The sequence below is a fragment of the Engystomops pustulosus genome, chromosome 1 (genome assembly GCF_040894005.1).
Source record: "Engystomops pustulosus chromosome 1, aEngPut4.maternal, whole genome shotgun sequence".
Classification (NCBI taxonomy): domain Eukaryota; kingdom Metazoa; phylum Chordata; class Amphibia; order Anura; family Leptodactylidae; genus Engystomops; species Engystomops pustulosus.
In genome coordinates this window covers 192,865,200-192,879,121 of record NC_092411.1, presented here as the reverse complement: position 1 = coordinate 192,879,121, position 13,922 = coordinate 192,865,200, and the positions used below count along the sequence as shown (strand labels likewise).

The 13,922-nt window shown below is 43.5% G+C and overlaps 1 protein-coding gene across 5 annotated transcripts in view; it reads right to left on the bottom strand.

Moving 5' to 3' along the window:
- RUFY3 (RUN and FYVE domain containing 3) overlaps window positions 1–13,093 on the bottom strand; it is a 66,993-nt gene extending 53,900 nt beyond the window's left edge. The window contains exon 1 of one of the 5 annotated variants that reach the window (XM_072116651.1): window positions 12,394–13,093. In XM_072116651.1, coding sequence (XP_071972752.1) covers window positions 12,394–12,811 — 418 coding nt within the window. In that variant the 5' untranslated portion in view covers window positions 12,812–13,093. Of the gene's footprint in view, window positions 1–6,060; window positions 6,083–12,393 lie in introns of those variants that run through there. The other 4 variants (XM_072116667.1, XM_072116659.1, XM_072116702.1 and 1 more) reach the window with 4 other exon arrangements.
- Between the last annotated feature and the right edge of the window lie 829 nt (window positions 13,094–13,922).

Sequence of the window (13,922 nt, the reverse complement as noted above, 5' to 3'; positions counted from 1 at the left end):
TTACACAATATAGATCATTTTGACTCCTTACTTTACAGTTTGGCTAGTTTTATTGCGATTTTAGCTCATATAAGTCAGTGTAAAATTCCAGAGTTTGGGCCGGGACTCTCTAAGCAGCAACTCCAATGCTGTCAGATGCTGTGTGCCGGCAGTGTGCTTAAATTATCAGGGTACAGATCTATATATACTGTCATTTGGCTTCTAAACATTCTACTGGTATCTGACACAGAAAAAGAGAAATGAGATGAGTCATGAGAGGGATATAAGACACAGTAACACACTGAGCTCTGCTGTCTCATCTAATCAATAAAACAGTCAGCACTGCTATGTCACCTCCTCCCCTGGGATCCAGAGCTTATCTTGTTTGTAGAGCAGCTGCTGCTGTGTGCTCTCCACACTGTGTAGAAGCATGGCTGATGAACCAGTAAGTTCCTGCATCTGTAGTGCTCTCTCCCCCCTACCCCTCACTCTTCTGCTGTAATGCGAGATTAACTATAGGGAATTGTCTGACCACAGTCAGAAGATTTAAGGTTGGATCCAGGGACAACCAAAATTCAAAACAGCAGGACTGATAGAGACAGGATGGAATTATATCCATGAAATGCTGCATTTTTGTTAACGACATTGAGTTATAGAATGTGTTATTTTGTTATCCTGAGTATATTTAAGAATCTTGTCTCCATTGTAATACCCCTTTAAAGGAAATTTACCATCAAAATGAAACATGATAAACCAGGGGCATTTACTCATAGATCCAGGCACTGTGGTAATCTTCTTATATTTGTTATCCATAGCCTCCTTTATTCTAAGATGAACTTTTAAAATTAAAAAATGTAATTATGAGATCCGGCTTCACAGGCTATTACATTGTTACACCCACCCCTGCTCTGTCAGCACCTACATTACAGTGTGAAATATTCACTGCACAAGGGCTGAGGAAGCAGGGGGGGGGGGGGTCACAGATATTTAGCCCCTCAGGCGCCATAGCATTATGTTAAAAGTTGATTTTAGAAGCTAGGAGGGCATGGATAACAATTTTAAGAAGATTACCACAGTCGCGGAGCCTGGATCAGTGATTAAGTGTCCTTGGCTTATCCATGCTTGATTTTGATGGTAAATTTCCATTAAGGACAAAAAAAATTATGCTAATGCAGTGTGAAAAAACCCTTATAACCTATTTGTTACAGCAAATCAAAATCTTAGAAGCATATTGCTGCTACATAGTAGTTTAGTTCACATTTAAAACTGTACACATCTCTTTCTGTGCTTTGGCACACGAATCTCCTCTACCGCCAGTTTTGTGTGTTTTTTTTTTTAATTGAACGTGTGTCCTGACACATATCTCCACCAGAAAAAAAATAAAAATACTACGCCAATTCAGATCTGGTGTACAGGTCAGAGTTTGCGCCCATATTTACTAAGAGGCCAGAGCCTTACAGTGGATACAGCCACCTGAGCGCCAGGAGGGGGGGGGGGGACTTTAAGATTGGTGTTCAAAACACTAGTCTTAAAAGGACATCTACCACCAGGATGAAGGATTGTAAACAAGCACATTGACATACTGTGTGTGTCCCCTCTGCCAGGATCTGCTCTTTTAGCTTTTACTTAACCCCTGTTTTAGATCAGCAGTTTCTGAAATACTCAGACCAGCCCTTCTGGCACCAACAACCATGCCACGTTCAAAGGCACTCAAATCACCTTTCTTCCCCATACTGATGCTCGGTTTGAACTGCAGGAGATTGTCTTGACCATGTCTACATGCCTGAATGCACTGAGTTGCCGCCATGTGATTGGCTGATTAGAAATTAAGTGTTAACGAGCAGTTGGACAGGTGTACCTAATAAAGTGGCCGGTGAGTGTATAATTGAATAGTGCTACTCCCCCCCCCCCCTTACTTTTATACCATTCCTGGTTTGGGCATCAAAAACTGAACATGTGTACCCACCCTGACAATCCTTCATCCTGGTGGTAGATGTCCTTTAATGAATTCCCCCCATACAGTCCAGTGAATTGTCATCTGTACACTTTGCAGAAAGGCTTCCGAATTTATTCCAGCTGTAAATCCACAGCCATTTCCCAAGCCGCGTATGATGTGTATAAAGCTAAAATTTTGTGACAATTAGGGGATGTCAACTAAATCCACAGCAGAAAGTAGATTCTACAGTGTGTGTATGGAATAATGCTTCTGTATGACGCTGTGGATTTGCTAGACCACAAAACCTCACATGAAGGGTTGGTATGCATCGGTGCAATGACCCCTACAATTAGATGTTATTGATCTTTGACAGCCAGAACAATCATTTTGTAACCTGTTTAATTATTCTACAAACCCTTCCCCAACAAAAAAGATTATTTGGTCCTTTACAAATCTATAAAATTCTCCAAATCTGTTAGCATACATCACAACTGAGGTTTCTGACCCTCTGCTATATATAGAAGATACATAAGAAATTTTCACACGTCTGACTACATTTCTGCCCTTAATAATGGTCGATATGAATCAGTCACTGAAATATAACATTAATGTATGGCTTGTCACCAATTGAAAAAGCATAGACTTGCATGTCCATGTTCCTGGGCAGGTAGACATGTGCATATATCCAGGGCCGGTTCCAGGTTTTAGTATGCCCATGGGCGACAGAACCTTAGTGGCCCCTTTGTGGGCCTACCTTCAGTAGCCACACTGCATCCCCCCCTTCCCCTGTAGCCACACTGCATCCCCCCCTTCCCCTGTAGCCACACTGCACCCCCCCCCTCCCCTGTAACCACACTGCACCCCCCCCCTCCCCTGTAGCCACACTGCACGCCCCCCCTTCCCCTGTAGGAACAGCCACCTTCTTTCTTCTCATGTGCCTGTCGTACGCGCTGGCTCTGCAGCCGTAATCCGATAACATCACGTGTGCCGGCTTCACAGCCGTTGCATACAGTGCGGAGCGCCGCTTTGGGGGAATGAGGAAAGGTGAGTTTTCGATTCTGCTTCTATGCTGCGCTCCCGATGAGCGCAGCATTGAGCCAGAAAGGTACACAAGCCGGATGGTGATCATTTGAACTAGAGTCTTAAAGCGACACTGGTACAATTGATCCAGGGGCCGCACAAGCCCCTCCAGCAGCCTTAGGCCCCGGCACGGGTTAGCTGGGTGCTGGCACCGGGCCTGCATATATTCATTTTCCAAAAATTCATTCCGTTGCCTAATAGTATTCTGAAGTTTTCAGCTTTGCTGTATCAGCTTTACTAATGTTAGGAGGGAAGTTCAACACTTCTGGTCTGGGTGAATAGATAAGATGTTAACTTAATAGCTAGAGTTTCAGGATGTGATGATCTGCACAATCACATGACAGTCTCAGGTTAAATCATAAACCGTTTCATGAGAACTAAGATTCAGAGTATGGCTTTATTCAGTGTGCTTTTAAGTGAACCCTCATGAGAATAAAAAAATTTGGAACATTTTCTTATGTTTTCCTTTAAACTTTAAATAACTTTTAACAAATAGAACTTTATAGCACAGCATAAGCTCCCTGCTCTCACGTTTACATTACATAAATTAGATGCTCCCATTCTCCTGCACCGTAACTTGTCGTTACCGGGCCTCTGTTTGTTCGCAGGGGAACACACTCATCTCCGACATCTTCCACCCACCTGTCCCTTGTCCCAGCACCTGATACAGTATTAGTCTCAATGTGCACCAGGCACATGGACAGGGGACAGGTGGGCATGCCGGGCGGATAGAAGTTGTCAGAGCGGAGCGTGCCTGCACCTGTAAACGAACAGGGGTACCCACCAATGGCAACGTGGGATAACAGAAGCACCAGAGAAAGTAAATACAAGGGTTTTTTTTTTTTACAACACCAAGGCCACATGTAGATTTTTTTTAAAGTAACTCAGACAACCCCTTTAAAAAATGTTATTTTATTTATAGAACTGTTCTAGTTGCCCATTGTGATAAATATGGCCAGGTCATCATTGTTTGTACAAATTCCCTATTCCCTCCAACCTCATCTTGATTAGTCTTATTGAGCTACAGTGTTATCAATCACTACAGGAGGTCGAGCTTCAAAAGAAATTCCTCAGCTGCAGGATCTTTCAAAGGCTTCCCTCCATTTTGTTTGACCAGAGAAAAAGGGGCATACAAATCCCACCTATTATGTTGGTTATGGAGTTATGGTCCATCTCAGCCTAAGGCCAGTTACATTTTTGGCATCTGTACAGCCAGGGGATCGTATAGCTCAGACTCACTAGACTCTAGCATCCTTGGACACAGAGATACAAACAACTCTGAAGGGAACCATAGCAAATGGGTCAGGTTTGGTATCAATGTGATGCAGCCGGATTCACCCGGATTCAATGAGACCAGATCTTTGACGCAATGACTTCCCCTTGAGAAGCTAGAACTTCTACAGGGTTCTGGATTTAATACCAGATAGGAGGGTCCTTAGAGCCCTCCTGTGGGTGTGCAGGGGGGTGTCTGCACCTAATATAATCAGAGCACCCTTGAGGCCCAGTGTATTTTTTCCACAGGATAGGGCCTAACTTGCTGTTCGGTGGGGGTCTCAGTGATTGCTCCATTACTCTCCGGGAGCGACGAGGGGTCCGACTAAGGTAACTTGGCCCCCCATGTTTTCTGATGTGTGTTGGTCTCATCACCGAGACCCCCACCGATCAGCAGGTTAGGCCCTACCCACAGGATGGGGCCTAACTTTGATTTGTGGGAAAACCCCTTTAAGGTGTGGACTATTCGTTTCCATCAGGCCCACACACAAGGTAACTAGCATACTGATATTTGTAGTTCTACCTGGGTACTTTGTACTCTTCCGAACAGTATACATCTATTGTGTGTACCGTTTGTCTAGTGTGCCCCTAATGAAATTAAATATAAAATGTAACCTTTTATCTCAATCCACAAAACCCCAGGTCCCTGCCTCGGTTTAATACATGCTACCAGGATGGTTCTTCAACCTATATAATCTTGTTACAGACCAGGCTTATATTAAAGGAGAGCTGGTGGTGCCATATTTGGGTTGATAAGGTTCTCTTTCACTGAGGCTAGTGACAGGGGTCTTCCAGCCATTCAGGGCTGTGATTTATTGTTGTGCCATATCTGGAGGTTGTGTGGACAACTTCCTGCATCTTCCAGAACCTGTGCGTTCTGGGGCGTCTATAAAAGGATAATCAATTGACCTTGTGTACCCCTTAGGGCAGTGATGGCAAACCTTTTAGAGGCCGAGTGCCCAAACTACAACAAAGACCCACTTATTTATCACAAAGTGCAACACAGAAATTTAATTTGTGATTTATACTCCCTTCTCTGTCACAGTTTTCATTGATACCAGCCCCTGAGGACACTAATAAAGCAGAAAATAGTCCCAGGTACAGCTGTCACTTTAAAATAGTGCACAGCAAGTCCTGGGCTGTCTGGGACTGCAGGAATATACCTGGAGTCATCTCTGGTGATGGCCTGGGTGCCCACAGAAAGGGTTCTGAGTGCCACCTCTGGCACCAGTGCCATAGGTTAGCCATCACTGCCTTAGGGGTCTGAAACGTCATGCTTTCATCACACCAATGGCAATCAGAGCTCAGGCTTAAATTTTATAAAATGCTATGGTAAAATGAAAGCTGAGCTCTGAATGGTTGCCATGAGCAACTAGAGTTCTCCCCCCCCCCCATTAGTTTATAGCACCGGCCAGCCAGAAAGCTACTAGGATTCTGAAGCAATTGGTTCTTTGTGAGACATCCTTTAAGAGGGGACCAAAAAAATTCTCTAAAAATCAATGCTGAGAAACACACGAGAGACTTCCAAGGAGGGAGGCGGGGGGATTGATTAGAAGACAAAAAGAAAATACACAGATGCTGCCATTTCAGCACAATGCTCGTATTACATGGAGACGTATGTACACATAAATAAATCATCAGCGTTCGCTCGCCATTATCTAACGTTACATTTTGATGACATAGAAATATAAATTACTAAAACATAAAGCATATTGTGTTCATCATCACTATGACTATTTTATTATTGAGGAACAACATTACCAAAAGCTAGCAGAGGTGGCATCGTGACTCACCAACTCTTGGTAGGATTAAGAATGGATATCTTGTACCTGTAGTCCACAGCCATCTACATATACATTGTATAACCTTCTAAAGGACACGGTTCAGCTACTTGCAATGTCCGACACAGTGACATTCCTCTGCTTCATATGGTGTGCATGCAGCACCATCATCTGGGCTACAGGGCACAATCCACTCCCAGCAGCAGCCAAATGCTGGACTCTGCAGACAGCTCAGGTAGAAGAAAACGGGCATGTGATTTACTCATCTCCTTAACCACTTAAGGACACAGGGTTTTTTTTTCGCTCATTTCTTGCTCTCCACCATCATGTTCACTCTGCACTCCAAATAACACGTCAGCTTTATTCTTTGGTTTGGTACAATTACCGTGATATCAAATTTACAGGTTTTATTGTTTTTTAACACATTTTCAAAAATTAAACGAATGTGAATGAAAAAGAAAAAAAAAAACATTTTTGCCATCTTCTGATGCTAATAACTTTTTTATACTTTGGTGCACGGAGCTGTGTGAGGGTACATTAACCCTAGATGGTCTGACTGTACCTACCATATACTGCAATACTACTGTATTGCAGTATATGGCGTTTTTGCATAGGATTCATTGTAATGAGCCACTGGCGAAGACCTGAGGCTGTCATGGCAACTGATCGCATTGGAATGGTGAGTACTCAGTTTTTTTTTGTTTTTGTTTTTGTTTTTTTTTTTTTTTTACGGGCCGGCTATACACTATGTGAACCAAGAACTAAATATGCCACATATCCAAAAAAGAATTCAGTACCAAAGAGAAAAGAAAGGATATGTATATAAATGGCTAATGAGCTCTTTTATAGTTACAAAAAATATGAATCTTCATCTTGCAAAAAAAACAAAACAAAAAACACACATTATAAAAACATTTAAAAGCACACAAGTACATGTGTTTATCAATATGCATGAAACAGTGTATTGAATCATGCATATGCTACCTATTCCCAATGTTCTCTGCAGGACCTGGCTGGAACACTATACACTACAGGGGTCTGGCAGGCTATATAATGTGGACGCTGTGACCAATGCTTTGACCTAGGCTTATACTTGAGTCAAAATTAATATTTTTTTTTTGGTAGGGGTGCTTTGACATAAAATTTGCAAGTCAAGGGCACAAAATTCCTAGTTGCAGTCAGAGGTCTGTCTGCCTCAGGCATCTATGTCAGTACACCATGTACAGTCCCTTCTGTTTTCAAAACCTTTTCAACTGTTCTCAGCAGAACTCTAATCTATCCCCAATGATGAAAGCAAAAGGTCCTTACATAGTACATAGAGGATTCTTCCTCTAGTGGTACTTCCATGGGGCTGAGCTGCTAACTGACCATGTGACATTGCTAGGTTTTGAATCCTGGACTATATCCAATAGCAGCTCTACCTTCCTTCCCATATAGACATGATCTACTAGTTAATCATAAAAACACTAAAATGTAAGTGGGTGAGGGGATGAAAATCTAAGCAAAACATTATGAGGTTAGGTCAACTGCCAAGAAGGAAACTTACTGCAATGTATAAAACACTCTTGAGGCCTATAAAACATGCATGGAGAGAAGGTAAATAAAATACTTGATCTAACGCAGCATGTAATCAATAAGCTTATTCATTACATAATGAAATCATCAGCAGAAGAGATTGTTACAGCTCTGTGCAAAGCCACCTAGGCCACCACTGCAGATTCCCTCAAATGGGCCTTAAAAATATGTGCATGATTTTTCTCCAGTAAAATAAAAGTCCCTGCTGGGACCCCCACGTATCACAAAAACTAGGGTCCCGGCCTCACTAATTTATGGGAGTGTTGGAAAATAGAGAATACAGCGTTTGACTATTTTCAGCACTCTCATTCACCATCTACGAGTGCTGTGGTCTATTTCCAGTATTCCAACAGTAATGAATGGAGGCATGCCACAACCAGTTTTCTTATGATCGATCAGGGTGCGATTGTTATCCCCTGTACTGTGATATAAAAATCTAACTGCTTTAAAGAGTTAAATTACCTTAAATTTCTCCATTAATAACTAACGTGATGTGGTTCGATTTTTAACCAAATGACAGTCCACAAGAACGTGCTCTCCATTTTTTTCGTAAATGTTCCTGGGGAAACAGGTTTTTTTACCAACTGATTTTTGCCAACCTCTATTTTATATGTGGATGAGAGAAAAAAGGATTTCATACAGACATGAACAGCACAACAGACACAGATCTACAGTATTGGCACAGCAGTGATTGAAAACCACAAAAGGGGTTCTCCAAAATTTTAGATTTTCTTTAACAAATGATAATATTTTTCTCATATAAAATGAAAAGCAAAATGTTGACATCTCACAAGTTTTTCAGCCTCTATGTTGCTATGATATGGTTATGTCACATGAAGCAGGAAATGCTCCCCCTCCCTCCAGTCTCTGGGGACAGTCACCTCTCAGAAGTCTCATTCCTCCTGAGAGGCCAATATATATTACAACTTTTATAATGTGTCTAAGCGGAGCTTTAAACTCAGAAGCCTTTGTAACAGTGTGCTTAACCACAAGCTCCCGGATTGTAAGAATGAGGATTTACCTACAAGCAGGTAATAGTGATATGTGGATATACGACTCTCTCCTTATACAGGATCTCTATGTACCATATATATATACTCGAGAGTTTTTCAGCATGAAAAATGTGCTGAAAAACCCAAACTCAGCTTATACTGAAGTCCAAAAAAAGGTCAATACTCACCTTTCCGACACCCCCGCAGGTCTTCGCTGCGAACCTCTGGCAGCGGCAGGTCCATGTGACGCTCCGCTGGCACAAAATGTGACGTCAACCACTGCTAACATCACAGTGTGTGCCGGAGGCTTGTGGGTCTGACACTGGCCGCTGCTGCCATAATATTGTGTATGACGCTCCGGCGCACAGGCTGTGATGTCAGACACTATATTGGAGGCAGCACACACAATATTATGGCAGCAGTGGTCGGCGTCAGAGCCACAGAACTATGGAAAAGACCTGCGGGGGACGTCAGAAAGGAGAGTATTGACTTTCTTTTTTTATGAACTAGGGCTGGTGAAAGGCCGGCTGGCTATACAGTGGGGGAATGCTAGCTGGCTATACAGTGGGGCAGGGGGCTGGCTATACACCGGGGGAAAGGGGCCGAATATTTATATACTGGGGGGGCTGTGACCAATCCATTTCCCACCCCAGGCTTGAGTCAATAGGTTTTCCCAGTTTTTTTGTGGTAAAAGTAGGAGCCTCGGCTTATATTTGGGTCAGCTAATATTCGAGAATGTACGGTACATGTATCTCCATATCTCATAATTTTGTGCTTGTAATAAAGAAATTAGCTTTTAGGCCATGAAGACCCTAACTCTTATAACAAGCAATGTGGTGAAGCACATTAGGGCACATTTACTTACCAGGTGACTCAAGCACACTGAAAGCGCAATGTCCATCTATAAGCAATGTATAATTCACTAAGATCATGCACCAGAAATCATGAATGTGTCGCTTCCCCAAACAGGTCCGACAGAGTTCACCATCTTTTTAGTGTGGCATCTTTAACATCGGGCATGTGACACAATTTGAAAGTTAAAAAAGGCGCTTGGTCCAAATCAATCAAACAGTCCGATGGCACGCCCCCTAATTTGTGCCGCATGCAGCGCAGCTGCGCCAACAAACGGATTGTGTGCGCCACAATCACAGGGCAGACACTTCTTAAAAACTTTGCAAGCCGTTTTAGCAATGAAGATTGTGAACGGCGCAAAGACCTTAGTAAATGTGCCCCATTATGTTGCTGCCACCACAGAAGATAATCTGATCGGTGGCATTCAGACCCACACCAATCATAAGAATGGGGGTCCTGTTCCTTCTAACTGATGGAGAAGCAGGTTGATCATACAGCCCTCAGCTCCATTCCAGGCCTTTAAAAGGTATGAGCAGAGCCCTCACCATCCAGCACTCTCTTTACAATAAAATTTTACACTTCCGTGTGACATACCAGTGTGAAGCATAGTGTAAATGTATGTGAAGTACCGAGCTATAATCTAAAACAAGACTTGCAAAACCTGAAGTTTGACTCACATCAATTATAAATTGCCAATTGCTCCAAAAGGTACAGTACAGTGCCTTTAATCTTAAAGGACAGGACATTGTTAGCTATCACTAATGACTATGTGGGATTAACTGACAATATTTTACCTATAGAGAGAATTTAGCTGCTCCCCAACACAGCCCATCACAAAGTCTAAGGCCTGCTCAGGTGCGACAGCCATTTTTCTCCATGAGCTCCATGTATTGCTATAGGCTTGTGCTCGCTGCAGAGGATTCCTCAGCACTGTGTCTCAGCCTAGTGCCCATGTGGAAAAACTCAGAGCATGTCCTATTCTAATCTGTGTTTGCGGCTCAGACCGTCCCAAAAAAGTCAATGGGACCACACAAAAAAAAAGAAAAAAAAAAAAGGGATTACAGGCAGCTGTACTAGGCTTTATGGACGTTTTTGTGGTTGGTTGCTGGGATAAATCACATGTCCTTAATGGGCTGGCCAAGCTCAGCTTCCTGGAAACGCAGACCAACTTTGTGGTTTTACAGCCGTCACACAGGTAAAATACGGATTACACACGGTCAACAAATATGGCCATTGCAGCTGCCGATGGTGTCATGATAAGGCTGTGATACTTGACAGCTTGGCAGCTGGACAGCAAGCAACACAACTGATACTAAACTTAACCACTTCATGACCGACTGTTTTAATCCTTATTGACCTAGCCTTTTTCTGCTCCCCTCACACACCATGAAATCTTGCAATTACATTTTTTTTAATAGCCTTAACTTTATTGAGGTCTAATTTTGAGGTACAAGCTTTAGGCTGCGGTCACACGTTGCATTTTGTTTGCATTTATGTGCCTAATTACATTGTTGTCAGCGTTGCGTTTACAAAACCGCATGTTGACAACAATGTCATTAGGCAAATCTGCTCTTTGAGAACGCACGTGTTAAATGAAAACAAAATGCAACGTGTCAAGACGGTCTCAGGGCTACAACACACGACATGGTTGTGAAAGACCATGCAGTGTCCTGCTTTGTGAAAGGACCACAATGTAGGGGATGGGATCTGGCATCATAGTCAGGGACCGACTGATCACCGCCGTGTGTCTTCGCTCTTAATGTTTCATGGTACCATTTTAGAGTATCGCCCCTTACAGATAACAGCCTCATAGGCTGTTACAGTGTGCAGGAGCACTTCCTCTCTACCACGGTGTGCTTAAACTTCTTGTGCTGCAGAGATTACATCAGGCAGAGGAAGGGGGAAATGCTGAGGGAGCAGAGGGGGAGAGGAGACAGTGTAACAGTCAGTGAAGCTGCACAACAGAGGGGCTCTGGGGATACTCCCAAGAGCCCTTCATTCTCCTTAGCATTATTTTAAAAGTGGATTTTAGAAGGAAGGAGGCCATGGATAACAAATATAATAAGATTGTGCCTGGATCATGCTGGATATTTGATGGTAGATTTCCTTTAAGACATCTATTAGGCCATGCTCACAGATTGTGGATTCTGATTTATGCACAGATTTCACATATATCCAGATAAAAAGCATTTCCATTCAGCATTACAAGCAAAATCCAGATTGTGTTTATTAACGCCACAGATTCACTGATCTGAATGAGAATCACCGATAACAAGTGTTAATCTATTTATTCTTTGATTCTATTTTAAGGCCATCTACCATCTGGATCAAGGATTGTAAACCAATCACACTTACATGCTGGTGTATGCCCCCGCTGACAGGATCTGCTTTTTAGCCTCACATGCCCTTATTTTTTTTTACAAAAAAAGTGTTATGAAAAAAGTGTCAGGCTCCATTAACATCTATGGAGCTCAGAGCCCCTCAGGCCCATTTGCATAATTTTTAAAGCATAAGAAGCTAAAAAAAGAAACATATAATTAGCAGCACGGAGCGTGGAGACAAGATATCTGGCGCTCAGGGCTGCTAATTATGCAAGCCCCGGCACCTCCCTCTCCCATGCTGGGAGGTGCAATGTGGCAAAAGGGTGGATAATTAGCTGCCCGCAGCGCAGAACATCTTGTCCCCGTGCTGCTACTTATAAGCTTGTTTTCTAGGTGATCCCAGCGGATCAAGATTATAGACAGTCAGCACCGGGATCAAGGTGACGAGGAGCGGGGGTGAACATTTGTAGCCATTTTTTGTTTTTTAGTGTTTGATTTCCTTTACGTTTTGGGGCCCACAAAACTTAAAGTAAATCCTACCTTATAAATCTTTATTTAGGAATGGCATACATGCGGCCCTTCCCTCTGTTATCTACTTTACTTACTTTTTTGGACTTTTTCTGTAGCAGTGTTTCCTGCGCCGGTGCCTGCGTAGTTCATCATCAGCATCATAAGTTGAAGCGAAGATGTTGGAGAAAGACCCCCAGAACCAGGTGAGGTGGGGTCTGGGTACCCTTGCTGAGAGGATGATGATGATGACGAGAGGGAGGATGATGGAGATGTTCGGGGGTACTCCGGCTGGACCCCTGCTCCTTGAACAGTACCAGGGGAGGTCCTCACTGGCTGCTTCTGTTTCCTGGCTCCTGGGTATAGGAATATGGGTGGTGGCAGGGGAGATGCTGGAGGGGACTCTTCGGGCTCCTGATAAGCCTTCCCGTCCAGGTGAAGTGGGATAATCTCTATATCACGCTCACGCTGAGCCTTGCCTTGGGGTCCACCATTACTACTTCGCTGCCCTTCCATGTTTGTATTGTCACCTGTCTGTAGTAATCCTTCACCGATGCGTGAGTCGTCTCTTCATCCAGATATGGAGTCTTCCCTCCCCTCACTATAACACTCCCATGATATGGGGCGCAAACATTAGTGGTAAAGCTGCAGCAGATAGCACAATAGCTGCACTCTCCGGGTACAAGCTCCTACCTATTGCCCGACCCCAGCCTCCAGTGCAGTGTGAGCCCGGAACTCCCTTGACAGCCAAGTCAGGCAGAGGAGGAAGCAGACACAAGACTCTTCCTTACTGTGCTGCTCCTCCCCTCAAGCTGTAACCCTTCAGTGCGCGGCGGAGCCTGTAGTAATGGACGTCACGTAGTAATTGTGAGGAGGTAGTGCAGGCGCACTGACATTATTTACTACAGAGTTTCAGTCACAGATAACACCAGTGCATGTGGCTGTAACAGTTGTTAAAACATGGATTCTGCCATTTCTTACCGGTTTGTATCATGGAAAGCTGAGTAATCTGCTTTACTAAATGCCACTTTGTGGGCTAGTTCACATGCAGTTTTTTGTGAAAAACGCAGAGAATCTGCCTCTAGTTGATTGTTATAGGAGACATAGACAGCAGCTTTTTTATGCAAGAAAAAAGACATACCTTACATTGCAGGGCAGCTACACCTATGTAATGCTGCATTCACACAGCCCTTGGGGAACGTATCTATGGCCGCCGTTTATACGTCGTATATACCTCCCCCATTGGCCGGCAATGGGCGTATGGAGTGGTATGGTGACGCACACATGCAGCACCATACCGTTCTGTACCCAGTGAAAAGAAAGGACATGTCCTATCTTTCCCACGTAATACGCGCCTCTATGGAGCGCTCAACCCCTCCTCCACTGGGCGCTGACGTGTGCCCGCCGTTCTACGGTACGGTGGGCACACGTTCGTCTGAATGTAGCCTTAGCCTTATTGCGTAACATTAAAGGGGTATTCCAAAGTCTTGTAATAAATTATATTGTTTGTAAAATGAAAAATTATGTCATTTTCCAAATTAGTTTCTTTATCGATTCCTCACAGTTTTCTAGATCTCTGCTTGCTGTCATTCTATAGCAGTGATGGCCAACCTATGACACGCGTGTC